This window comes from Dasypus novemcinctus, chromosome X, assembly GCF_030445035.2.
Source record: "Dasypus novemcinctus isolate mDasNov1 chromosome X, mDasNov1.1.hap2, whole genome shotgun sequence".
In the NCBI taxonomy this organism is placed as follows: domain Eukaryota; kingdom Metazoa; phylum Chordata; class Mammalia; order Cingulata; family Dasypodidae; genus Dasypus; species Dasypus novemcinctus.
In genome coordinates this window covers 95,058,793-95,084,302 of record NC_080704.1, presented here as the reverse complement: position 1 = coordinate 95,084,302, position 25,510 = coordinate 95,058,793, and the positions used below count along the sequence as shown (strand labels likewise).

General features: G+C 35.8%; 1 protein-coding gene across 1 annotated transcript in view; it reads left to right on the top strand.

The window, feature by feature from the left end:
- POF1B (POF1B actin binding protein) overlaps positions 1 to 25,510 on the top strand; it is a 223,606-nt gene that overhangs the window by 12,927 nt on the left and 185,169 nt on the right. Inside the window, exons 3-4 of the mRNA XM_058291189.2 lie at positions 1,767 to 1,841; positions 5,283 to 5,363. Coding sequence (XP_058147172.1) covers positions 1,767 to 1,841; positions 5,283 to 5,363 — 156 coding nt within the window. The remainder of the gene's footprint in view (positions 1 to 1,766; positions 1,842 to 5,282; positions 5,364 to 25,510) is intronic.

Here is a 25,510-nt window from a genome sequence, read left to right as displayed (position 1 = left end):
GAACAATCCTATTGTTCTCTTCCTCAGCCTAAACAAGCCAAAAGGCTGTAGAAATACACACATTAGATATGAGTACTTTCACACTTTGCTGGTGGGAGGGTAATTGGCATAGCCATTTGTGAAATCAATAGAACAGCACCTGTTAAAACCAATAATGCACATACTCTCTGTCTCAACAGTTCCACTTTGTATCTATGCTATTTTTGAGAAACTACTACATTTAACAAGGATGCTCATTGAAACATAGTAAAAGTTGGAAACAATTTTTAAATTTTTAAATATTTAAAACATTTATGTTTATCAGTAAGTGAATAGATATACAAGGTATCAATCAAGCATTATGGAACACTATCAATTTAAAACAATGAACTAAGGTATATGTAATCTAAAATAAGGAGATATTGTTTGGTTTGTTACAGAACAATAAAATCAATGCATATTTCTAATTATGCATAGATAAAGATAAGCCTGACAGCAATGATTACTTATGGTAAAGGGATTTGGATAGTGGGAGGATGGTTAAGCGATGGTCTTTTACTTTATCTATATACATTTTTATGTTAAGGTTGTATTCATATAGTAATTGCATGATTGAAAAAATACCCTTTTCTGCTCCTCTTTGATCCAAGGGCCAAAATCACCTGTACTTGGTTATATTTTTCCTCATTTTCCTAAATTGAAGAACACATACTTGCTTGAGCTACAATTTTTAATTAACTGAATTTGTCTGAGCAATTTACTTCAGCTACCTGCAGGAAATTTGAGACCATATTCAAAGGCTGCCTTGAAACATCAAGCTTGCAGTATTGCTCTTGATATAGCACTAAGAGGTAAAAGAAAAAGAAAATGATAGCAAGTTGAACCAAAAGAAAACAAAGAAAAAAATGTGCAGAATATTTGGCAGTTTGGGTAAATGCATAGTCCCGTTTTAAGTACAGTACATCTTAAAAGGCATCTACATCATATCTATAATTCTGGAACACACTCTCAATGTTTTCCTTGTAAATCCATGATTCTGAGTTTTAGTAGACAGTTTTCTCTAAAGGAAGAGAAATCATTGTTGTGGCAAAATGTCCTAAAATTGTGTCGGTTAATTGGAAATTATAGTATGATATAGAGAGATTGCATGTCATCAGCTTAACACTTTGCACACTAAAAGAGCTATGCAGTTTTGCTGATTAGGAAAAAATGTAAAGAATATCAATGTCATGAATAGCGTGGTCATTCTCTCTAATTATTATTAAAACCATATACTTTTACTTTATAGGTGATTTTATAGCAGTGAAGCTTACACTTTGAAATTAAACTAGAAACAGGAACGCATGATTAAGAGTCAACATGGTGTAATCTAAAGGCTTTAGTTGAGTTTTCAAATTGAGTTTTCTATTTTGGTTTGAGACTTTTTACTTATAATGTTTTTGTTTGATAATTTTACAACATGTTACTTTCAGACATATTGTGGGTTCTCAATAAGAGAATTTTCAAAAAATGAATGCAACTTAAAAGTACAAGAAGAATGTATTACTATGAAAGCACTCTAGAAACTATTTTATTGTTAGCTTATTTTCAAAGCTGACAAAGTAAATTCTGTAATCTGTTCTTTGAAAAGATAGACATAATTTAAGAAAGTGGTAATTAATGCTCTTATTACCGACTAATCCTAATATTATAGAAAAAAAGGAACTGATGCCTAAATAATTTCTTAAGACTTTCAAATAACATTGCCTAGTAACAATTTCTGAAATTTATTTTGTTTCTCTCAACAGGAACTCCAATCTCCAGTTCTGAAAATAACCACTTGTGCCCCAAGCAGTCTACATATAACTCAAAATACTGAACAGGTAAAGTTATGGATTAGATTCTTTTCTTCTTATTTAGATCTTACTCATAAGATTAAACCTCTGTTGGGCCCTCATAAAACTTTAGACATTCACAAAATATCAGTATCATAAAGCAAGAAAGAGATTTCTCACATATGAAAATCAGTCCATTAAAGGAATATGAAACAAGTTACGTGAATCAGATGCCTCAACTTCATTTTCTACTCAATCTGACATTTTTTTAGTTTGAGTTCACTTTATTTTTGCCAGTGATCTCCCAGTATGGCTATTTTAAAGGTCTTTGATTTGTGCACAAATAAAATAACTAGATTTTGAGTTGATTGAGAACCTACTTTTGTGAGTGATAATTCTGTAAATTTACATTCAAGGAGAATAATTTCTATGGTCAAAACTAGACTTTCCAGTAAGTGTATGAATTGAAAGACACACAAAGGATCTAGCTCTGAGCCTTTAGGGCTTAATAATCCCACTTTAAAGACTGTGGCTCTAAAAAGTATCTATAAAAATAATTCAATGCCATTTTAATATGTTTAATTAGTTAATTGCCATATATCGAAAAGTAAATTCTAAGAAAATAAACATAAAAATACCTATGTTTGGAGTTATTAAGGGAGGGAGGTTTAAGGGCTGTGGGATTTGGAAGAGAGGAGGGAGAGAAATGCTGTTCTAAGGAAAACAGGCCACTTCAGATGAGGTGCCACTGTATGAACCTGGTCAGTGAGGGGGAAAACTGAACAAAACTGGTTTCTGAACCTCAGGTACAGTAAAGAAAAAGTGATATCCTGAAAGAAAAATAAGAATATTATTGAAGAAATGTTTGCTTACCAATTCCCAGTTTGGTCTAGCCTAGAACTTGTCCTGGTCAGTTAGAGTCCTACACTTATTCATCAGACATTTGCTGGGTTTCAAGTATGTGCCAAATATTATACAAAGTTGCATTGGACCTAAGCATTACTTTCAGGGAGCTCATAATTAGCAAGGATCATATACACAACAACCATAGGACAGTGGGATAAAGACTGCAACTGAATTGGAAATGGAGCACTCCAGAACCACCAAGATACAATTGCTTCAGAAAACTTCATCCAATTAAATCCCAAGGCTGTTCACTACACTAAATTTGTTAGAAAATTTCACTAAATTTGTTTTATAATATGTTTTCTTTATTTTTAAAGGAGCTTTAGATTACATAAATTTAAAATATAGGAGATTCACTTATACTACACCCCTCTACACACTTTCCTTCACTAGTAACATCTTTCAGTAGTGTGGCACATTTTTTCCAATTGATGAATATATATTGAAACATTGCTACTAAGCATAGTTGTATTAGTCAGCCAAAGCGGTGTTGATGCAAAATTCCAGAAATTGGTTGGTTTTTATAAAGGGTATTTATTTGGGGTAGGAGCTTACAGACACCAGGCCATAGAGCATAATTTACTTCCCTCACCAAAGTCTATTTTCACATCTTGGAGCAAGATGGTAGGCAACATCTGTGAGGGTTCAGGCTTCCTGGATTCTTCTTTTTCCAGGGCTTGCTTCTTTCCAGGTTTAGGGTTCCTTTCTTCCCAGGGCTTACTTCTTTTCAGGCTTAGGGTTCCTCTCTTCCCAGGGCTCCAGCTTAAGACTTCAGCAACAAACTCCAACATCAAAAACCCTCAACTCTGTCCTTTGCCACACCCTAATGACATGACCCAATCAAAGCCGTAATCATAAATTAATCATGCCTAGGTACAGACGAGATTATAAACATAATCCAATATCTATTTTTGGAATTCATAACCTTATCAAACTGCTATAATAGTCTATACTTTACATCATGTTTTACAGTTCATACCACACAATTTCATAAGTTTTGACAAGATGCATAATGGCTTGTAAGTTCTTTTTCATAATTAGAGACTTTAAAAATTGGGTGGTTTACTATATGCTTTATTTCTTTTTTTTTAAGATTTATTTTATTTATTTCTCTCCCCTTCCCCCCGCCCTCGCCCCGGTTGTCTGTTCCCTGTATCCTTTTGCTGTGTGTTCTTCTTTGTCTGTTTCTGTTGTTGTCAGGGGCACAGGAATCTGTGTCTCTTTTTGTTACGTCATCTTGCTGTGTCGGCTCTCCGTGTGTGCAGCGCCATTCTTGGGCAGGCTGAAATTTCTTTCCCGCTGGGCAGCTCTCCTTACGGGGCGCACTTCTTGCGCATGGGGCTCCCCTATGCGGGATACACCCCTGTGTGGCCAGGCACTCCTTGCTCACATTAGAGCCGCATATGGGCCAGCTGCACATGGGTCAAGGAGGCACAGGGTTTGAACCGCAGAACTCCCATGTGGTAGACAGATGCCACACTGGCGGACACTGGGCCAAGTCCGCTTCCCTGTATGCTTTATTTCTGATAATAAACACATGTTTATTGTAGAGATTTTTATAACTATAAAAGAATATTAAGGAAAAAATATAAAAGCTACCTATGATCCTCCCATAAATACTACTCTTAACACTGCTTTTTGTCCATTCATATAAAAAATAGGGATCATACTATATATGCAGTTTTATATCCTGATTTTCTCACTTAGCATTATATGATATATTGTAACCTTTTTTTCACATAAAGTAATATTGCTCAAGAACTTTATTTTTATGGCTACATATTTCATATATGGATGATTATTTAGACTTTCTCCTCTCCAGAGATTAGGGCGCCTCCTATGTTAATTTCAACAGATCTTTTAAAAATTGGCTGGTTTTAAAGGTAAAATATAGTATTCTTTTTTTTTATGTTTACTTGATTCTTAGTTTGACTGAATACATTTTCTTAAGTTTATTAGCCATTTGTGTTTCTTTTTTGGAAATTGTTCAAACTGCTCATTTTTCTATTAATATGGTGATGCTTTTCTTATTAATGTATAAAAACTTTTTATTTAATGATATTGACTTTTTCCTTCAAAAAGTTTACACATGACTTTATTCTAGTGTTTTGTTTCCTTTTTAATTTTATTTAAGTCTTCCCCTTCATAAATTCATAACACTGAAATTTCATGTTTATGTATACCCACATGCACAAACACATTTTCCCTATGTGACCCTTTCCATTTTTTAAAAATAGGATATCTTTTCCAAACCAAAGATCTAATTAATAACTATTGTTATATTTTCTTCTAATTATGTGGAAACATTCATAGTGAAAAAATATTTTGAAGGTCACATCACTCAATATTTGGAGAATAAGATGACATTCCATTAAATGAGTATGATAGAAGTACCTAATATAGTGCTGAGCACAGAACATATTTCTTTAGGTGTTTTTGGATTGAAATAAAATAAATCATAAATTCATGTCATTGTGCAAATAACTCTAAAAATTTAACTGTGAAAAGTACTCCCTATTATTATTGATGACTCCAAGATCACTAAATATCTATGCTTATATTCAGTTTTTATCTTCATCACAGGAACTTCATTCTCCAACAGTAAAAGTCGCTACATATCCACAGACTACCATTAGGAAATATATAGTACAGTATCCTGAACAGGTAAGATATCTCACAAAAACTATTTTCCCAAAATATAATTCTTTAGAGGTTGATATCCTAAGCAAGAAGGATGAGTCAGCTACCAGATCCCTAAAATCAGATTTCTGGAATTTCTGTTAGTTATAAAGTAAATTTCTATTCATTAATTTTAATAAAATAGTCATCTTTAATTCTACTTAACTGTGGAAACAAACATTCTGATCCTGAGATACAACAGTTCTAAACAGGTTGGAAATTCATGGGTTACAAAAGTTTTCTAGTTCTTTAGCCCCACCCACAGAGGATTTTTGTGCACATCTAACCTAAGTAAAAAGGGACAAAGTTCTTTCACAGATGTCATATAATAATTCTATCAACTCTTACATGAGGGGTTGGAGTCTTAATTTAGTCCGTTTAGATTTGCAATTGAAATATGGGATAGGAAGAAGAAAATTAAAATTCAGAACTTCAAAAGTCTCCCCATGTCTTTCATGCTTATGATGTATGAACTTTTGTTGCTCGCAATGCGCTGGTTAGAAAATTATATTATTTTCTACTAATGTATATAAACTTATTTTACAAACTATACTATTGTTCTGTCTTATTTTGCAGAGAAAATAAAGAGCACTATTTACTCCACAGTCATTAAACCATCCCCAGTGCACACAGAGACATACATACATATGCGTACACATTTTCTTTATCTTCAACAAGTTTTATGAGGTTATCAGAACATCAGGTCCACATCTAGAAGCAGTGTGCTCCAGATAGGAATACAAAAATATTTTGCTTTGATCTTTATCTTTCTGCTATTGTAAGAAATAATCCTCCCCTGCCCTAGAAAATTAAGCAGTTTGCTTCAGCTATGGAACTCAAAGGGTTAAATTAGGGTGACTCCTTTGCTACTATCCTAGGTGGAAAGTTGGGTGGGGAACAATGCACTATTCTTCTTGTATCCATCTCCTTTTTGTTTATTTTTTTAATCATTTCCCAATGTTTCCTTAACTATGGTCCCCACCACTAGGTATTAGGGGTGTGTTTGTTTTTGTGTGTGCGAGAGAGAGCGCTCGCGCGCGAGAGAGACAGAGACAGAGACAGAGACAGAGAGAGTGAAACTAAGTGCATGAAGGCTGTGAATTGGGGGTGATTGCTTTGACATTTGCTTGAGGTCCCATAAACCTTTGTAAGTATAGAAATAGTGTAATTACAGCTAAAATAGCTGCTAACTCCTTCTTCTGCAGGACCAAATATGATTGAGAAACAAATCTGAAGGTGGGTGGTGAGTGGGCAGACAGCAGTAATGGGAGGCCTGGGATGAGAGATCGTGTACCTTGCTTTCAATTGACCAATCACGTTTAAATTTCCCCTTCTTCTTCCCTCTCTATTTCCTACACTGACTGGGGGATATACATACATGGATACAGTCCCACTTGATAACCCTGGTTTTTGAAGGATTAGTTTTAAGTAGCGTGTTTGTTTTATTTATTTTTTTTATAATGTGAGAATTGCCATGTGCTTAGCATATATACAGAGAAATATTTTAAATATCAAATGATTTTGATTCTGATCCACATTGCCAGTGATACTTATGTGACTTTGGATGAATCTTTTTTCTTTAGTTAATGGGGAAAAGGAAGATTTAATATTTATTGGGTATATACTCTGTGCTAGGCAATTCAGATATTTTATCCCATTTATTACTAAAAAGGTGAGAAAATAGAAGCATGGAGAAGTTCAGACCTTTATTCAATGAATATGTTTTAACTGCCTACTATGTTCCAGAAATTGTTCTCAGAACTGAGGATAGAGCAATGATCAAAACAAGGTCCCAGCCTTCTTGAAATTTAACTGGCCCCAAATCATTCAGTTACAAAGTATCAGGGCTGGGACTGGAATAGAGAAATTCTGAACTGGGAGAGTGACATTTGCAGATGAATGTCAAAGGATGATGAAGGTGAATTAGGATTTAGAGAATCGCATAAACTCCTCCAACACTGTGAAGTTTCAAAGACTGGGAAACTAAAAGTATGTACGATAGTACATAGCTTATTTGAAACATTGAGCAAGTCCCTGCAAAACAACTCATTTTCTGTCTTCCACTACAGAAAAACAAATGTTTTCTCAGAGAGAAGACTCAGCAGAGGGTTGAAGAATAACAGTCATTTTAAACCTTTTAGTTCCTTCCATTAATGAGGAAAAAAACAATTTTCAAGCTCCACTGTTTGTATACAAAAATAATCTAACTCGTTCAACAAGCAACTTCAAAATCCTGTCTAGACATATTCCTCATTTTATTTATCTAAGTGTATTCCTTTTTGGTTTGCTCTTTTAAAGACCCCGGGAGAAGATTCTAGTTTAATTAGAATAATTAGAATCTGAGCCTCCTAAATGGCAACTTTATTGTCTTTCACCTCCCCGTTTGTTTAATCTTTATTTTCCCTCCCTGTACTTAAACTTCCATCAATCCACTTTTCTTATTATGATTTCTTTCTACTTCTGTTCAGACTGTAATTTTTAATTTTTCTTGATTTTCCTTGTTGTCCATTTATTTTCATATTAGTCAAAGGGTTTAAGCATTTTGGGATATAACTTCAGCCTTAAATCCAAGAAATAGTCCTGTTCCATCAGTGGAACGAATCCAAAGATACAATTACTTCCTAGTTGTTGAACTCCTGCTATAAAGAAGGAACGGTACAATCTTCTAATAGAAATAAATAAGTAAGACATGGTTCCCAAACCAAAGGAGCTTACAATTCAGGAGATACAAGATGTGTCCATAAATAGTTATCTAAAATACATGGTGGGAAATATTGACGTCATGAGAGAAATAAAGATGAATTCTTATTGGAGTTCAGATGTCAGAGATAGCATTTATTTGGGGAAGGGTGATCAAGAAGGATTTATTGTGGGATTTAAGGTATTAGAACTATCATTGTGATTAGTGTCATTTTACAAATGAGGAAACTAAAGCTTAAATAATTTTAATTTGCTTAGGTTGTCTGACTCAAAATTCATCACTCTCATTTCCTCCTTTTTGAAAGCTCCTCTGAAAGGGGTGATAATTTGACAAAATTTGATAATTTGTTGGATATAAAGGTTAAAACAAGAAAAGTAAATATGACTGAATTTTTCAGCCTGAAATGCCAATAATATGGTGGCCCAGTTAAAAAGATTAAGAAGTGAGAGGGAGGGTAAACTGGTAAACTGGTAAACTCACTATAGTGTACTTTGTTTCACAGAGAAGAAATTTTCATGCTCTTGGTAAATTGAGAAATGGGAGATAGTGAGATCTGTTTGCACCAGGAACTTTTGAGTTGCACGTCAGGGAAGATGCCAAATGGGAAGTTAATAATGACTGAGAGAAAGGTCACATATGAGATAGAGCTGTGGGAGTTATTCTCCTAAAATTATGATAGAGGCTGTAAGACTGAGATTAGTGAAGGGGTAATGAAGAAGGATGAAATTATAACCTTGAAAATTGCTGACTTTAAGGGAGCAGAAGGAAGGAGCCACTTTCACAAGCAGAGGCATTATAAAGAGGTATGTGACCACAGAGTCACTAAAGCAAATAGAGAAGGGCTGGTCAACAGTCTCAACTAAAAGGTCAAAGAGGATGAGGTTTGAAAATAGGATTTGACCATTAAGAAAACAATTGTGATATTTGAGAGAGCAAGTTTGGTACAATTGTGGAGGCAAAATCCAGAGGCAAGAAAATAATGGCTGAGTGGATCAAGAGGAGATAGTGGTAATGAGTGAGGATTACTCTCATGAAAAGGATCTTGGTCAAAGGAAGGAGAGGGTATGGTGTGTAAGGAAGGAAACAGAATCTTAGATATTCATTCTAGAGGAAAAGAACCAATAATAAGGAAGAATAAAGTAACAGTGTAGAAAGGTAATATATTGGAGAAGATTGTGGAAGAGATGAGAGGGGACAGGGTTCCAAGTACAGATAGAGAAGTTGACTTCATGTAAAAAGAAGAGTATGTCTTTCTCCTTGAGACTGAAGGAGCAGAAACCAAAGAGAGATTGTTAGGTATAGAAGAAAATGGTGAGAACCCAATAGATAAATTATCTTGGTTTTCTCAATAAGTAGAAAGAGTTTGAGGGGGTAATGAGCACAGGGGTTTAAGGAAAATGAAAAATATTTGTGACTGCTTTTATAGATGATTTGATGATGGCCATGCAGGTGGGAGGGAACCCTGAAGTTGGCTAATTTGAATTTGTAGTCAGTCAATTCACCAAACTTTTTTTCCTCCAGCAAGTCTTTGTAGCCTGGAAACAGTAAAGTAGATAATGAAAATTATACACCTTGTTAGATATGAGAACTCCTGACAAAAGTTCTAAAACCAACATTGGAAATTATAAGATCAATCATCTTTGATAATAGCTGCTCAATCTGGCACCAATTTAAATCTACGGATTAATAAAAAGAAGTTGACAAAATAGTAAAATTACCTAGCAGTTCATTAGTTAAAAAACCTAAGACTTTTGATTAAATTCATTTTGGTGACCTGAATGAATACAACAGTATTCATGATGATTCATATTAATATTTTTTACTTTACTGTAGATTTTGGGAAAATAATGGTCCCCTAAATTTGGAGACTATTTTTTTCAGCATGTCATTTCAATAAGTGCAAACACGTGTTTTAAAGTGCCACAATGATGAAAGAGGTTGTTGATATGGAAGGATTGGAGGCGTGGGGGTTGGAGGATGTGGGAACCTCTTATGTATATATATTTTTTAAGGTTATCTATCTATCTATCTATCTATCTATCTATCTATCTATCTATCTATCTATCTATCTATCTATTTATTTCTCTCCCCTTCCTCCCCACCCTGGTTGTCTGTTCTCTGTGTCTGTTTGCTGCGTCTTCTTTGTCCGCTTCTGTTGTTGTCAGCAGCACGGGAATCTGTGTTTCTTTTTGTAGCGTCATCTTGTTGTGTCTGTTCTCCATGTGTGCTCCACCATTCCTGGGCAGGCTGCACTTTCTTTCGCGCTGGGTGGCTCTCCTTACAGGGTGCACTTCTTGCATGTGGGTCTCCCCTACTTGGGGGACACCCCTGCGTGGCAGGACACTCCTTGCATGCATCAGCACTGTGCATGGGCCAGCTCCACACGGGTCAAGGAGGCCTGGGGTTTGAACCACAGACCTCCCATGTGGTAGATGGACGCCCTAACCACTGGGCCAAGTCTGCGGTCCTCTTATATTTTTTAATGTAACATTTTTTACGATCTATGTATCCTTAAAAAATTGGTATGGAAAAATAAATAAAGAGAGTGAAGATTCTTAGGGTCTAAACCGTTTTTCTTCCTAAAAATATAGAAGAAATTTTCATGCTCTTGGTTAATTTGTTTTCACCCACGGGAGTATGCTTATATCCTTAATATATAGGTTTTAATGACCCTTTCTCATTCAATCATCTATTCATTCACTACTGGGGGATCATGATGGATAATGTTCCTGACCTCAATAAGCCCACGTTTGTAAATTTTTAAACTTGCTATCGTAGAAGAGGTCTAACAAGGTTCTCATGAATTGTTTTAAATACAGGATGATTCTTAAAAGTATTGTATTGTTATTGTGATGGTTAGGAGATATATGTACCACAGGAAAAAAAACATGTTCTTAAACTTAATCCATTCCTGTGGGTGTGAACTCATTGTAAGGAGGACCTTTAATTTTTTTTTTCTTTTTTAGGGGTTATGGGTTTACAGAAAAATCATGCATAAAATACAGGATTTCAACAAACCACCTTGTTATTAACATCTTGCATTGGTGTGGGGTATTTTTTCCAATTGATGATAGCATATTTTTATAATTATACTATTAACTATAGTCTATGGTTTAACTTAGGGTTCATTGTTTCTTTAGTGTACTTCCATATATTATTTTATTCTGTTCCCACATATACAACCTAACATTTCCCTTTCTAATGACATTCAGATATATATTATAGTCCTTTTAATTACATGATATTGTGCTACCATTATGACCGTTCATTACCAAAATATTTTGAGAACCTTTTACGTTTTAAGCTTTACCTTCATATTCCCTTTCTCTCCCCATTTCCTGGTAACCTATATTCTACCTCCTGACACTATGATTTTGCTTATACTGATTATTTCAAATCAGTGAGGTCTTGCCATAGTTTTCCTTTTGTGTCTGCCTTATTCCACTCAGCATGATGTCTTCAAGGTTCATCTATGTTGTCACATGTATCAGAACTTCATTTCTTTTAATGGCTGAATGATATTACATTGTATGTTTAGTCAATAATTTATTTATCCATTCATCAGTTGATGGGCACTTGGGTTGCTTCCATCTCTTGGCAAATGTGAATAATGCTGCCATGAACACCTGAATGCAAGTATCTGTTGAAGTCCGTGCTTTCAATTCTTTTGGGTATAAACATAATAGTGGTATTACTGGGTAATATGGTAGTTCTATACTCACATTTCTAGGAACTGTCAAACTACCTTTCATACTGACTGCAACATTTTACATTGCCACCAGCAATAAATGAGTGCTCCCATTTCTCCAAATCCTCTCCAACATTTGTTACTTTGCATTTTTCCAAGTAACTGTTATTCTAATGGGAGTTAACTGGCATCTCGTTGTGATTGCTGATGGCTAATGATGTTCAGCACATTTTCACGTGCTTTGTTGTCATTTGTCTGTCTTCTTTGGAAATGTCTATTTTATCTTTTGTCCATTTATTTATTTGGGTTGTTTGTCAGAAAAATGAAGAAATTTTTAATATATTCAGTATACAAAACCTTTATTGGATATGTGGTTTAAAAATGTTTTCTCCTAGTTTGTAGGTTGTCCTTTTACTTTCATGATAAAGTTTTTTGAGGTGCAAAAGTTTTAAATTTTGATGAGATACAATTTATTTTTTTTTCTTTTATTGTTTGTGTTTTGGGTTTAAATCCTAAGAAACTCTTTTCTAACACAACCCCTGAATATGTTTCCCTACAATTTCTTCTAGGATTTCAATAGTTCTGGCTCTTATATTCAGGTCTTTGATACACTTTTTAATTGATTTTTGAATAAGGTGAGATGAGGGGGTCTTCCTTTTTTTGCAAATGGAGATCCAGTTTTCCCAGGACCATTTGTTGAAGACTGTTCTTTCCCAATTCAGGTCTTTGATACACTTTTTAATTGATTTTTGAATAAGGTGAGATGTAGGGGGTCTTCCTTTTTTTGCAAATGGAGATCCAGTTTTCCCAGGACCATTTGTTGAAGACTCTGTTCTTTCCCAATTGAGTGGCCTTTACCTACTTGTAAAAAAAAAAAAATCAATGGTCTTAAGAATGAGGGTTGATATCTGAGGTCTCCATCAATGTCATTGGTCTGTATTTCTATCCTTGTGCCAGTACCAGGCTGTTTTGATAACTGCGGCTTTATAATACATTCTAAGATTGGATAGTGTGAGTCCTCCATCTTCAGCTATTTGGACCCTTCCATATGAAGTTCATGACTGGCTTTTTCATTTATGCTAAGAAGTTTGTTGGAAATTTTATTGGGATTGTGTTAAATCTATAAATTGCTTTGGGTAAAATTGACATCTTAACAATATTTAGTCTTCTAATTCATGAACATGGAAAAAGCTTCCATTTATTTAGGTCTCTTTGATTTCTTTTGTCAATGTTTTGCATTTTTGTGTGTGCAACACCTTTACATCCTTGGTTAGATTTATTCCTAAACATTTGATTCTTTTAGTTGCTATTTTAAAGGGAATTTTTGTGATATCTTCTTCTCATTTCTCACTGCTTGTGTATATTAGCACTACTGATATTTGGGTGTTGATTTTATACCCTGACTCTTTGCTGAATGTATTTATTAGCTCTAGGAGCTGTGTAGTAGATTTTTCAGGATTTTCTGTACATAGGATCATCTGAAAACAGGGAAAGTTTTACTTCTTCCTTCCCAAATTGGATGTTATTTATTTTTTTATGCCCAATTGTTCTGACAAGAACTTGCAGTACAATATCGAATAACAATCGTGAAAGAGGGCATCCTTGTCTTGTTCTTACTTCAGAGGTAAAGTTTTCAGTTTTTCACCATTAAGTAGAATGTTACCTGTGGGCTTTCCATACATGATAGATTCCTAGAGATTCTAAGGGGTTTTATCAAGAAGCGGCCTGGATTTTGTCAAATGCCTTTTCTGTATCAACTGATATCATCCTGTGGTTTTTTCCATCATTTTGTTAATGTGTTGTATTACATTAATTGATTTTCTTATGTTGAAACAACCTTGCATACCAGGAATAAATTCCAGTTGACTTAGGCTGTATAATTCTTTCAATATGTTATTAGAATCAGTTTGCTAGTATTTTGCCAATGATTTTTGCATTTCTGGTCAGAAGAGAAAATGATCTGTAATTTTCCTTTCTTGTAGTATCTTTTTCTAGCTTTGGTATGAAGAGTGATGGTCTTATAGAACGAAATAGGGAGTGTTCTCTCTTATTCAGATTTTGAAAGTGTGTGCAGAATTGGAGTTAATTCATCTTGGAATGTTTGGTAGATTACCTTTGTGAAACCATCTTGTCCTGGGCTTTTCTTTGTTCAGAGGTTTTTGATTGTGGATTCAATCATTTTACTAGTTATTAGTTTGTTGAGATCTTCTATTACTTCATGAGTCAATGTAGGTAGTTTGTGCATTTCTAGAAATTTTCCATTTCATCTAGGTTATCTAAATTATTGGCATACTGTTTGTTTATAGTATCCTCTTATAGTCCTTTGTATTTTCGCAGCATTGGGAGTAAAGCCTCCTTTTCATTTCTGATTTTTGTTATTTATAGCCTCTTTCTCTTTGTCAGCCTAGCTAAAGGTCTGCAAATCTTACCATTTCAAAGAAACTATTTAGGGTTTTGCTTAGTCTCTATTGTTTTTTGTTTTTTTTTTAATTTTATTTATCTCTTTTCTAATCTTTGTTATTTCCTTCCTTTGCTTGCCCTGCCTTTAGTTTGCTCTTATATTTCTAGTCCTTCCAATTCTGAGGTTAGGTCTCTGATTTGAAGTCTTCTTTTTTAATGTAAGTGTTTACAACCATGAATTTCCCTTTCAGCATTGCCTTTGCTGCATTCCATGAGTTTTGGTAAGTTGCATTTTCATTTCCCTTTGCCTCAAGATGTTTCCAAATGTTATTTGTGATTTTCTCTTTATTCCATTGTTCGTTAAAGACTTGTTTAATTTCCACATATTTGAGTTTTCCATTTCTCTTTCTGTTATTGATTTCTAACTTCATTCTGTTGTGGTCTGAGAATATGCAATATATATGTGAAAGTATTTTTAACTTTTTGAGACTAGTTTTTTTCACCAAACATAATGTCTATCCTGTAGAATGATCTTTGTACACTCGAATAGAGTATGTATTCTGTTTTTGTGGAGTGAAATGTTCAATATAGGTCTGTCAGATCTAGATGGTTTAGATTATATTGTTCAAGTCTTGTATTTCCTTCTCAATCTTCTGATTGGATGTACTATCCATTATTGAAAGTGTAAAAGTGTCCTAATCTTAAAGTAGAACTGAAAATTTCTCCCTTCAAATCTCTATCTCATTTATATATTTTGGGGTTGGACTGTTAGGTGATTATATATGGATCATTGTTACATCTATTTTTTTTTAAATTGTCACCTTCATTGCAATATAATCACCATCTTTATCCTTGGTAACTATATTTACTGAAAGTCTATATATCTGATATTAGTATAGCTCTCCCAGCTCTCTTTGATTACTACTTGCATGGTATATATTTTATTCCTTCACTTTCAATCAACTTGTATCTTTGACTTTAAGGTAAGTCTCTTGCACACAGCATGTATTTGGATCATGATTTTTAACCCATTCTGCCAACCTCTGCCTTTTGACTGGAGAGTTTAATCCATTTAAATTTAAAGTTACCTACTGATAATACAAGGCTTTCTCTTACCATTTTGCTATTTAGCCTTTGTAAGTCTTATACATTTTTTACCCTAACTTTTGTTAATTCCTACTTTTATATTTATTTGATTTTTCTGTGTTGTACCCTATTTATTGACTTCTCTTTTCTATCTGGATGTATTTTTTATCTCTTCTCCTTATGCTTATGGTGGGGCTAAAATTTAACATCCTAAATATACAACAATCATGTTTGGTTTGATACCAACCTAACACCAATGGCATACACATATGTTTCTTATGACCTTCTGTACTCCCACCTTATTTTTGTACTTTTTTTTGCCTTTATTTATTTTTTTAATATTACATTAAAAAAATATGAGATCCCCATATACCCCCCACCCCCCTCACCCCAATCACCCCTGATAACAAAAATCTTCTCTATCATCATGAAACATTCATTGCATTTGGTGAATACATCTCTGAGCACTGTGCACCTCATGGTCAATGGTCCACTTCTTTTTTTTTTAATGAATAGATAAATGGTTTTTTTTTTTATTCATTTTTTAAAAAATATTACATTCAAAAAATATGAGGTCCCCATTCACCCCCAACTCCCCCACCCCACCACTCCCCCCACAGCAACACTCTATCATGACACATCCATTGCATTTGGTGAGTACGTCTCTGGGCATCACTGCACCCCATGGCCAATGGTTCACACCATAGCCCACACTCTCCTACAGTCCACCAAGTGGGCCATGGGAAGACATACAATGTCTGGTAACTGTCCCTGCAGCACCACCCAGGACAACTCCAAGTCCTGAAAATGCCCGCACATCTCATCTCTTCCTCCAACTCCCTACCTCCAGCAGCCATCATGGCCACTTTGTCCACACCAATGCCATATTTTCTTCGATTACTAATCACAATAATTCATGAATAGAATATCAGTAAGTCCACTCTAATCCATATTCTATTCGTCCATCCTGTGGACCTTGGAATGGTTGTGTCCACTCCACATCTATGTCAAGAGGGGGCTTAGATTCCACATGGATGCTGGCTGCAATCCTCCTGCTTTCAGATGTTGGCACTCTTGATCCCTGGTGTGGTGATTGACCTTCTTCACCTCCATGTTAGCTGAGTGGAGTAAGTCCAATAGACCAGAGTGTAGGAGTTGCAAGTCTGTTGAGGCTCAGGGCCTGGCTATCATATGGTCAGTCCAGAGATTCAGGTCCCCTGGGTATATATTAAATGCCAGTACCAACTACAGTTCTGATAAAAGTAACAGGAGGGGCTTGTGAAAAAAGATCATATCTGAGTCCAGCTCCATCACACAGAAACACAAACTCCAAAGAAGGACCAAATGACATGGCACTAAACTCCATCTGCCATGTCCATAGAACCTGTGGGTCTCTGTAGCCGTCAAAAGAACCAATACCCGGGGTTGTATCTACTTTATCTGTCTCTGGAACTCTACTGAGGTGTGCATAAAAGCAACCCCTCTGATAACCTCCCAGGTCTTTTTGGAAACTCATAGCCATATAAACTCATTTGTCCTTTCCATTTCCCCCTTGATCCAGGTCAAAAAGCATTTTTTTTTAATTTTTTTTATTTTTTATTTTATTTTTTTATTGACTTTGTAATAATATTACATTAAAAATATATATGTGAGGTCCCATTCAACCCCACCCCCCCACCCCCCCTCTCCCCCCCCCCAACAACACTCGTTCCCATCATCATGACACATCCATTGGATTTGGTTAATTCCTGGTATTATATGTAGACTGAGATATTCTGCTGGTCTGAGTTGATCCTTTCATTCAAGGTCATTTTCTAATTACATCATGAGCTGGTACTTGGTAGTAATCCCTCGGCTCCAGGGAGGCTCATCCCCGGGACTCATGTCCCACACTGGGGGGAGGGCAACGAATTTATATGCTGAGTTTGGCTTCAAGATTGGCCACATTTGAGCAATACGGAGGCTCTCAGGAGGTAACTCTTAGGCACCCTGCAGCTCTAGGCATTGTTCTTATTTCAGGTGCACAGGCTCACAAGCATAGTCATTCGTACCAAGGGCTCATTGTTGGACCTTCCTTCTTTTTTGGTCTTTGCTGTTGCTCTTGGGGGATTGTTGCTGTTCCTTTAGGGACTGTGATAGAGCTCCCCTGGCCAGGATCTCTGCACTCCCTCAGTTGTTGTTTTTAATTGTTTCCACTATGAAAATATCCAACATTTTTATGTACCCTGGATATATGTCCTGGAGAATTCCCTGCCAACCATGTGTCCCCTGTCAATAACATCCCACACCAGTATTCCTCCACTGCCATTGTTGAACCTCTCTGTGATCCAAAACTTCCTGAAAAGTGAAGCCCAATATATTGCCAGGTTCTATTAATAGTAAAATGGAATATAGTGATGAGTTTAATGGTTACATATAGAATACTTATTAATTTGGAATAATTATGGTAAAAATAAATTGGAGTATCCAAAAATAAAAAAGTGCAAAATTTTGTTTATGATGTTTTGCCTTCGGTCACTGCAATAAGTGTTGCCTTGTATGCAAATTGGCAAGGCAACTACTTCTATCTTTTCCTCAGTGTCTACATCCTATCTTTTTCTTTTCTTTTTTCTAATTATTAAGCTTATCTTCAAAAGAGTTTTAAATCACAGTAATTCATATATACAATGTACAGTACTCCCCCATATCCAACATAAAACCTTTTCCCTTCCACAGCAATAATCTTTTTACATATTCATACTATATTTACTAAAACTAATGTACAGATATTGAGAAAATAGCTTCCAAACAAGGTAACATTTGTGTTCACATTGTGGTTTATATTTTAGGCTATACAATTTTCTGAATTTTTAGTTATCTTATGTTTTACATTATGATTTACATTTTAGCCTATCAGCCCCTATATATTTTGGTGTAATTTTACATGTCTTATATCCATCCTTGTGTACATTTGTGGAACACTTCTATTGCCCACACAGTTACATTGGTTCCATCTATTCAGTACCTCTTTCCCCCTCCCGTTAGTGCCCACGATGACAGTCAATCTTCATTGTTTGAAGGATCATGTTCAGAGATACTTGCAACAATGTTGAGGGTTTGACATGCTAACTTCCCTAATGTACTGGGAGCCACGATTTCTCTTGAGAGATACAAATCCCTCTATTTGAAGGCATCAGTCCTCCCCAGGATGTGGGTATAACTTCACTCTCATTTTATGGGTCTCTATCCAACGATATAACCCACTATGGCAAAATGAGCATTCACATATTCCCTAAGAGCATGTCCTGTGTCAGATTATCCCCTTTTAGCATCTTAAACAGGTAACTTTCCTTATTATATTTTTGAAAGGTTTTCTCAGCATTATAATCTCAACCAAATACCTGACAATCTCCTATGTTCGTATGTTGCCCCACCCTCCCCCCAATTTCATGGGCAATATTACCCATCCTCCCATCTCTAGCCCCCATCAAGCCCTCAAAGCCCCACCCAAATGTAACCCCATGCCCCCATTTTATCCCTTCTTGTACAATTACTTACCTCCAGCTTATAGATTTCACCCATGTAGGTGACAGCTTATATCCTTCCTCTACCATCCAATTCCCTTAAGCCTATCATCCAGTCTCTACTTCTCTGAGGCAGCTTGGATTACTTATTTCATATAATTGAGGTCATGTAGTGTTTGTCCTTCAATGAATGGGTTGCTTCACTCACCATAAGGTTCTCAAGATTCATCCATGTCATCACATGTCTTTGTAGTGTACTTGTTCTTGAAGCTGAGTAGTATTCCATTGTATCTATATACCACATTTTATTTATCCATTCATCTGTTGATGAACATTTGGGTTGATTCCAACTTTTGGCAATAGTGAACAATGCTGCTATGGACATTGGTGTGCATATATTGGTTTGTGTCCTTGTTTTCATTTCTATTGGGTATGTACCCGGCAGTGGAATTGCTGGGTCATATGGAAAATCTATGGCTAGTTTTTTAAGAAACCGCCAAACTGTCCTCCAGAATGGCTGGATCCTTCTGCATTCCCACCAGCAGTGGATGAGTGTTCCCATTCCTCCACATCCTCTCCAGCATTTGTAGTCTTCTGCTTTTTTCATAGCTGCCAATTGTATGGAAGTAATATGGTATCTCATTGTCATTTTGATTTGCATTTCCCTGATACCTAGAGATTTGGAGAATTTTTCATGTGCTTTTTAGACATTTCTGTTTCTTCTTTAGAGAAGTGTCTGTTTAAATCTTTTTCCTATTTTTTAAATGGGTTGTTTATCTTTTTATTTTCAAATATAGGAGGTCTTTTTATATGCAGGTTATAAGGCTCTTATCCTATATATGGTTACCTAGTATTTTCTCCCATTGTGTAAGCTCTCTTTTCACTGTCTTGACAAACTCCTTTGAGGTGCAAAAGGCTTTATTTTGAAGAAGTCCCATTTATCTATTTGTTCTTTTGGTGCTCGTGGTTTTGGTGTGAAGTTCATGACGCCATTTCCTATTACAAGGTCTTGTATATGCTTCCCTACACTGCTTTCCAAAGTCTTTATGGCCTTGGCTCTTATATTTAGGTCTTTGATGCATATTGAGTTGATTTTTGTATAAGGTGTGAGATGGTAATCCTCTTTCATTCTTTTCCATATGGATATACAGTTCTCCAGGCACCATTTGTTGAATACACTGTTCTCTCCCAGTTGAGAGGGATTGGTGGCTTTATCGAACATTATATGACTATATATATGAGGATTTATCTGAACTTTCAATTCGGTTTCATTGGTCTTGTCTGTCCTTGTGCCAATTCCATGCTGTTTTCACTGCTGTAGCTTTGTAGTATGATTTGAAGCCAGGTAGTGAGATTCCTCCAATTTTGTTTTTCTTTTTCAATATGTCTTTGGCTATTCAGGGCCTCTTTCCTTTCCAAATAAATTTCATAGCTAGTTTTTCTAGTTCATTAAAGAATACTCTGTTGATTTTTATTGGGATTGCATTGAATGTGTGGATCAGTTTTGGTAGGATAGACATCTTAATAATATTTAGTCTTCGTATCCATGAACAGGGAATATTCTTCCATTTATTTAGGTCTTCTTTAATTTCCTTGAACATTCTGGTGTAGTTCTCTGTGGATAAGTTTTTTACATCTTTAATTAAACTTATTCCTAGGTATTTGATTTTTTTATTTATTATTGTAAATGGTATTTGTTTCTTGATTTCCTCCTGAGCTTGCTCATTGTTGGTGTACATAAATGCTACTGATTTTTGCGCATTGATCTTATAACCTGCGACTTTACTAAATTCATTTATGAGTTCTAGAAGCTTTGTTGTAGATCTCTCAGGGTTTTCTATGTATAGGATCATGTCATCTACAAATAATGAAATTTTGAATTCTTCCTTTCCAATTTGAATGCCTTTTATATCTGGTTCTTGCCTCAGTGCTCAAGCAAGTACTTCTAAGGCAATGTTAAATAGAAGAGGTGATATTGGGCATCCTTGTCTTTTTTCCTGATCTTAGAGGGAAGGATTTTAGGATTTCACCATTGTACACAATGTTGGCTGTGAGTTTTTCATATATACTCTTTTTCATGTTCAGGAATATTCCTTGTATTCCGATCCTGTGCAGTGCTTTTTGTGTTTTATTTAAAATTTTTTTTTAATTCATTTTTTAAAAAAATATTACATTAAAAAACATGAGGTCCCATTCAACCCCACCGCCCCCACCCCGCCACTCCCCCTAGAGCAACACTCTCTCCCATCATCATGACACATCCATTGCACCTGGTAAGTACATCTCTGGGCTTCGCTGCACCCCATAGTCAATGGTCCACATCATAGCCCACACTCTCCCACGTTCCATCCAGTGGGCCCTGGGGGATCTACAATGTCCCGTAGTTGTCCGTGAAGCACCACCCAGGACAACTCCAAGTCCCGAAAACGCCTCCCCATCTCATCTCTTCCTCCCATTCCCCACACCCAGCAGCCACCATGGCCACCCTTCCCACACCAATGCCACGTTTTCTCTGTGGACATTGGAATTGTTGTGTCCATTGCACATCTATGTCAAGTGGGGTCTTAGATTCCACATGGATACTGGATGCAATCCTCCTGTTTTCAATTGTAGTTACTCTAGGCTCCATGGTGTGGTGGTTGATCTTCTTCAACTCCATGTTAGCTGAGTGGGGTAAGTCCAATAAATCAGAGTGTAGGAGCTGATGTCTGTTGAGGCTCAGGGCCTGGCGATCATATTGTCAGTCCAGAGATTCAAATCCCCTAAATATATCTTAAACACCAACACCAACTACAATTCCAGTAAAGGAGCATGAAAGTCTTGTGAAAAGTGATCCCATCTGAGTCTAGTTCCATCATGCAGAAACACCAGCTCCAAAGAAGGGCCATCTGCCATGGCAGTGAACCCCATCTTTGTGCAGTGTTTTTATTAAGAAAGGGTGCTGTATTTTGTCAAATGCTTTTTCTGCATCTATAGATATAACCATGTGATTTTTTCCCTTCAATTTGTTTATATGGTGTATTACATTGATTCATTTTCTTATGTTGAACTTTCCTTGCATACACAGAAGGAATTCCACTTGGTCGTGGTGTATAATTCATTTAATGAGTTGTCAAATATGGTTAGCAAGAATTTTTTTGAGGATTTTTGCGTCTAGGTTCATTGGAGGAATTGGTCTGTAATTTTCCTTTCTTGTGGTGTCTTTGTTTGGCTTTGGTATTAGGGTAATGTTGGCATCATAGAATTAGTTAGGTAATGTTCCTTCTGTTTCAATTTTTTGGAAGAGTTTCAGCAGGATTTGTGTTAGTTCTTTACGGAATGTATTGTAGAATTCATCTGTGAAGCCATCTGTCCCTGGGCTCTTCTTAGTTGGGAGGTTTTTAATGACTGATTCTTTCTCTTTACTTGTGATTGGTTTTCTGAGATCATCAATTTCTTCTTTCATCAATATAGGCTGCTTATGTGTCCTCGGAATTTGTCCATTTCCTCTGAATTGTCATTTTTGTTGGAATATAGTTTTTCAAAATATCCTCTTATGATTGTCTTTATTTCTGTGAGGTCAATGGTGATCTCTCCTTCCTCATTTCTTATTTTGTGTATTTTTATCTTCTCTCATTTTTTCTTTGTTAGTCTCACTAAGGGTTTGTCCATTTTATTGATCTTCTCAAAGAACCAGCTCTTGGTCTTGTTTATCTGTTCAAGTGCTTTCTTATTTTCTATTTCATGTAGTTCTGCTCTTATCTTTGTTCTTTCTTTCTTCTTCCTGTCATGTTACTTTGTTGTTTTTTTTACTAATTCCTCCAAAGGTGCAGCTAGTTCTTCAATTTTGGCTCTTTCTTCCTTTTTGATGTATAAATTTATGGCTATAAATTTCCCTCTCAGCACTGCTATAGCTGCATCCCATAAATTTTGGTATGTTGTGTTATCATTTTCATTAGTTTAATGGTAGTTATTAATTTCTTTTGAGATTTCCTCTTTGACCCCCCATTTTTCTAAGAGTGTGCTGTTTAATTTCCATATCTTGGTGTGAAATCTGGACCTCTGGCCCTTGCAGATTTCCAGTTTCACTCCACTGTGGTCAGAGATATTATTTAGTATGATTTCAATCTTTCTGAATTCATTGAGCCTTTCTTTGTGGCCTAGCATATTATCTATCTTGGAGAATGATCCATGTGCACTTGAGAAAAATGTATATCCTGCTGTGTTTGGGTGTAATGATCTGTATATGTCTATTAGATACAGCTCCTCTAATATACTGTTCAACATTTTGTTTCTTTATTTATTCCCTTTTGACATGTTCTTTCCAAAGTTGATAGTGGTGTATTAAAATCTCCCACTATAATTATAGAGTCATCTATTCTTTCACTTAGTTTTTCCAGTGTTTGCCTCATGTATATGGAGGCACCCTACTTAGGAGCATAAATATTTATGATTGTTTGTTCTTCTTGAGAGATTGTCCCTTTCACTAATATGGAGTATCCTTCTTTGTCTCTCACAATTGTTTCGCATTTAAAGTCCATTTTGTCTGATATTAATATAGCTACTCCTGCCTTTTTTGGTTAATTTTTGCTTATAAGATTGTTTTCCAACCATTCACTTTCAACCTCCATGAATCCCTCCGTCTAAGACGTGTTTCTTGTAGACAACATATAGATGGGTCATATTTCCTTATCCAATCTTCCATTCTGAATCTTTTGATAGGTGAGATTAATCCTTTGACACTGTTATTACTTTCAAGGAATTATTGATGTTAGACATATTTTTTTGAACTTGTGTTTGTCATATTTTGTTTGTTTCTTTCTTTCTCTTTTTGTCTTTTTTGTTACTCTTACACTCTCCTCCTTCTCTGCCTCTCCTCTTTTTTCCTTTCTTCCTTCAGAACTCCCTTTAGTATTTCTTGAAGTGCAGCGTTCTTCTTGGCATAATCTTCAATTTCTGTTTATCTGTGAATATTTTGAACTCTCCATCATTTTTGAATGATAGTTTAGCTGGGTAGAGTATTCCTGGTTGGAAATCTTTTTCTTTTAGACCTTGACTATATCATACCACTGCCTTCTTGCCTCATGGTTTCAAATGAGAAATCAGCACTTAATCTTATGGAGCTTCCCTTGTTTGTGATGGTTTTCTTTTGTCTTGCTGCTTTTAGAATTTTCTCTTTGTCTTGAGCTTTGGATAATTTGACAAGTATATGTCTTGTGGTGAGCCTGTTTGGGTTTATGGTGTTTGTGCTTCCTGGACATGTACATCCATCTCTCTCAGTAGATTTGGGAAGTTTTCAGTCATTATTTCCTGCAACACCCCTTTTGTCCCCTTTCCCTTCTCTTCTCCATCTGGGATGCCTATAGTGGGTATGTTTGTGCATTTTGCATTGTCATTCAAGTCCCTAATTCCTAGCTGGATTTTTTCTATCTTTTTATTGATCAGTTCTACTATCTGTTTGATTTCAGATGTACTGTCTTCCACATCACTAATTCTCTCCTCTGCCTCTTCTAATCTGCTATTTGCTGAGAGTTTATTTTTGATTTCTTGAACTGTGGTGTTCATCCCCATCATATCTGTTATCTTTTTACGTATGTCTGCAATTTCCTCTCCAAGTGTTTTTTTCATATTTTTATTCTCTTCCTTTACTTCATTAAGTTGGTCTCTAATATATATTTTGAGATCTTTAATTATTTGTCTGATGTTCTGTTCCCCTCCCTGGTCTTTATTTTGTTCACTGGATTCAGCCATGTTTTCCTGATTATTGGTTCGGTTTGTAGTTTTTGTTGTTGTCTGGTCATCATTTTATCTTGACGGGTTTAATCAATTCCTTAGCTTCTTTGTCTAGTCTTGGGGATTAATTAGTTGTTGTTCTTGTGTAAGTGTTATGTCATCTCTTAATCACTTTGTTCTTCTTACTCTATTTTCTTGTTATTTGCTAAGTTCACTTTGAAGGAAAATATTAGGGCCAGGGAAAGTGCAATGAGCAAGAAAAGAATATGTATAAAGTAGTATGGGTGATAAATGTTAACAGAGTAACCATGTGAGATTTGGGAGAATGGATATTAGACTCATGAAAGTAGAGTTATAGCAGTAAGTAGAGTACCTATAATGAGACAGTCAACTGAATATGGGGAGGAATATAGTATGGATTTAAAAGCCAGTGTTTTCCTGAGAGAATGAAAGAGAAAAGAAAGACAATAATATCAAGAGTGAATAAAAGACAGAAAACAGAACGGAGGTATTAGAAATTGCAAGTCAGACAATTTGGGGGCCAAAGAAAAGGAGGTGGAATGTAAGAGAAACAGTAGATGATGGAAAATAGCAAGATGTGGGGGGAAGGGGATAGTGTTGGTGGCCAAAATCAGTTCACACAGAAAAGAGGAAATGGAGGATGAGGAAACACAGCAAGTGTGATGCGCTCCCTGCAGCACCCATTATATAAAGAAAAGAAAAGAAAAGAAGATGTAAAAGAGAGAAAAGAAATAAAAAGAGAAGAAAAAAGGGGATGGGCAAAGAAAAGGGAGGGAAAGAAGCAAGAAAAATAAAAGGAGAAAAAAATCTAAATAAATGAAAAAGGACCTTGGGGGATAAAACGGGAGAAAAGACCAGGAGACAATGCAATAATAGCAACCAAGACAAAAAAGAAACACACAAACGCTGAGGGCTAGGGTAATAAAGGACCTCAGAAGGACGTCAGGGCATGGTGAATTCAGGGATGGGAAGTCTGTGACACTGCAGACTCAAGGTGTGTGAGTCTCTGGAGTGTGGGCCA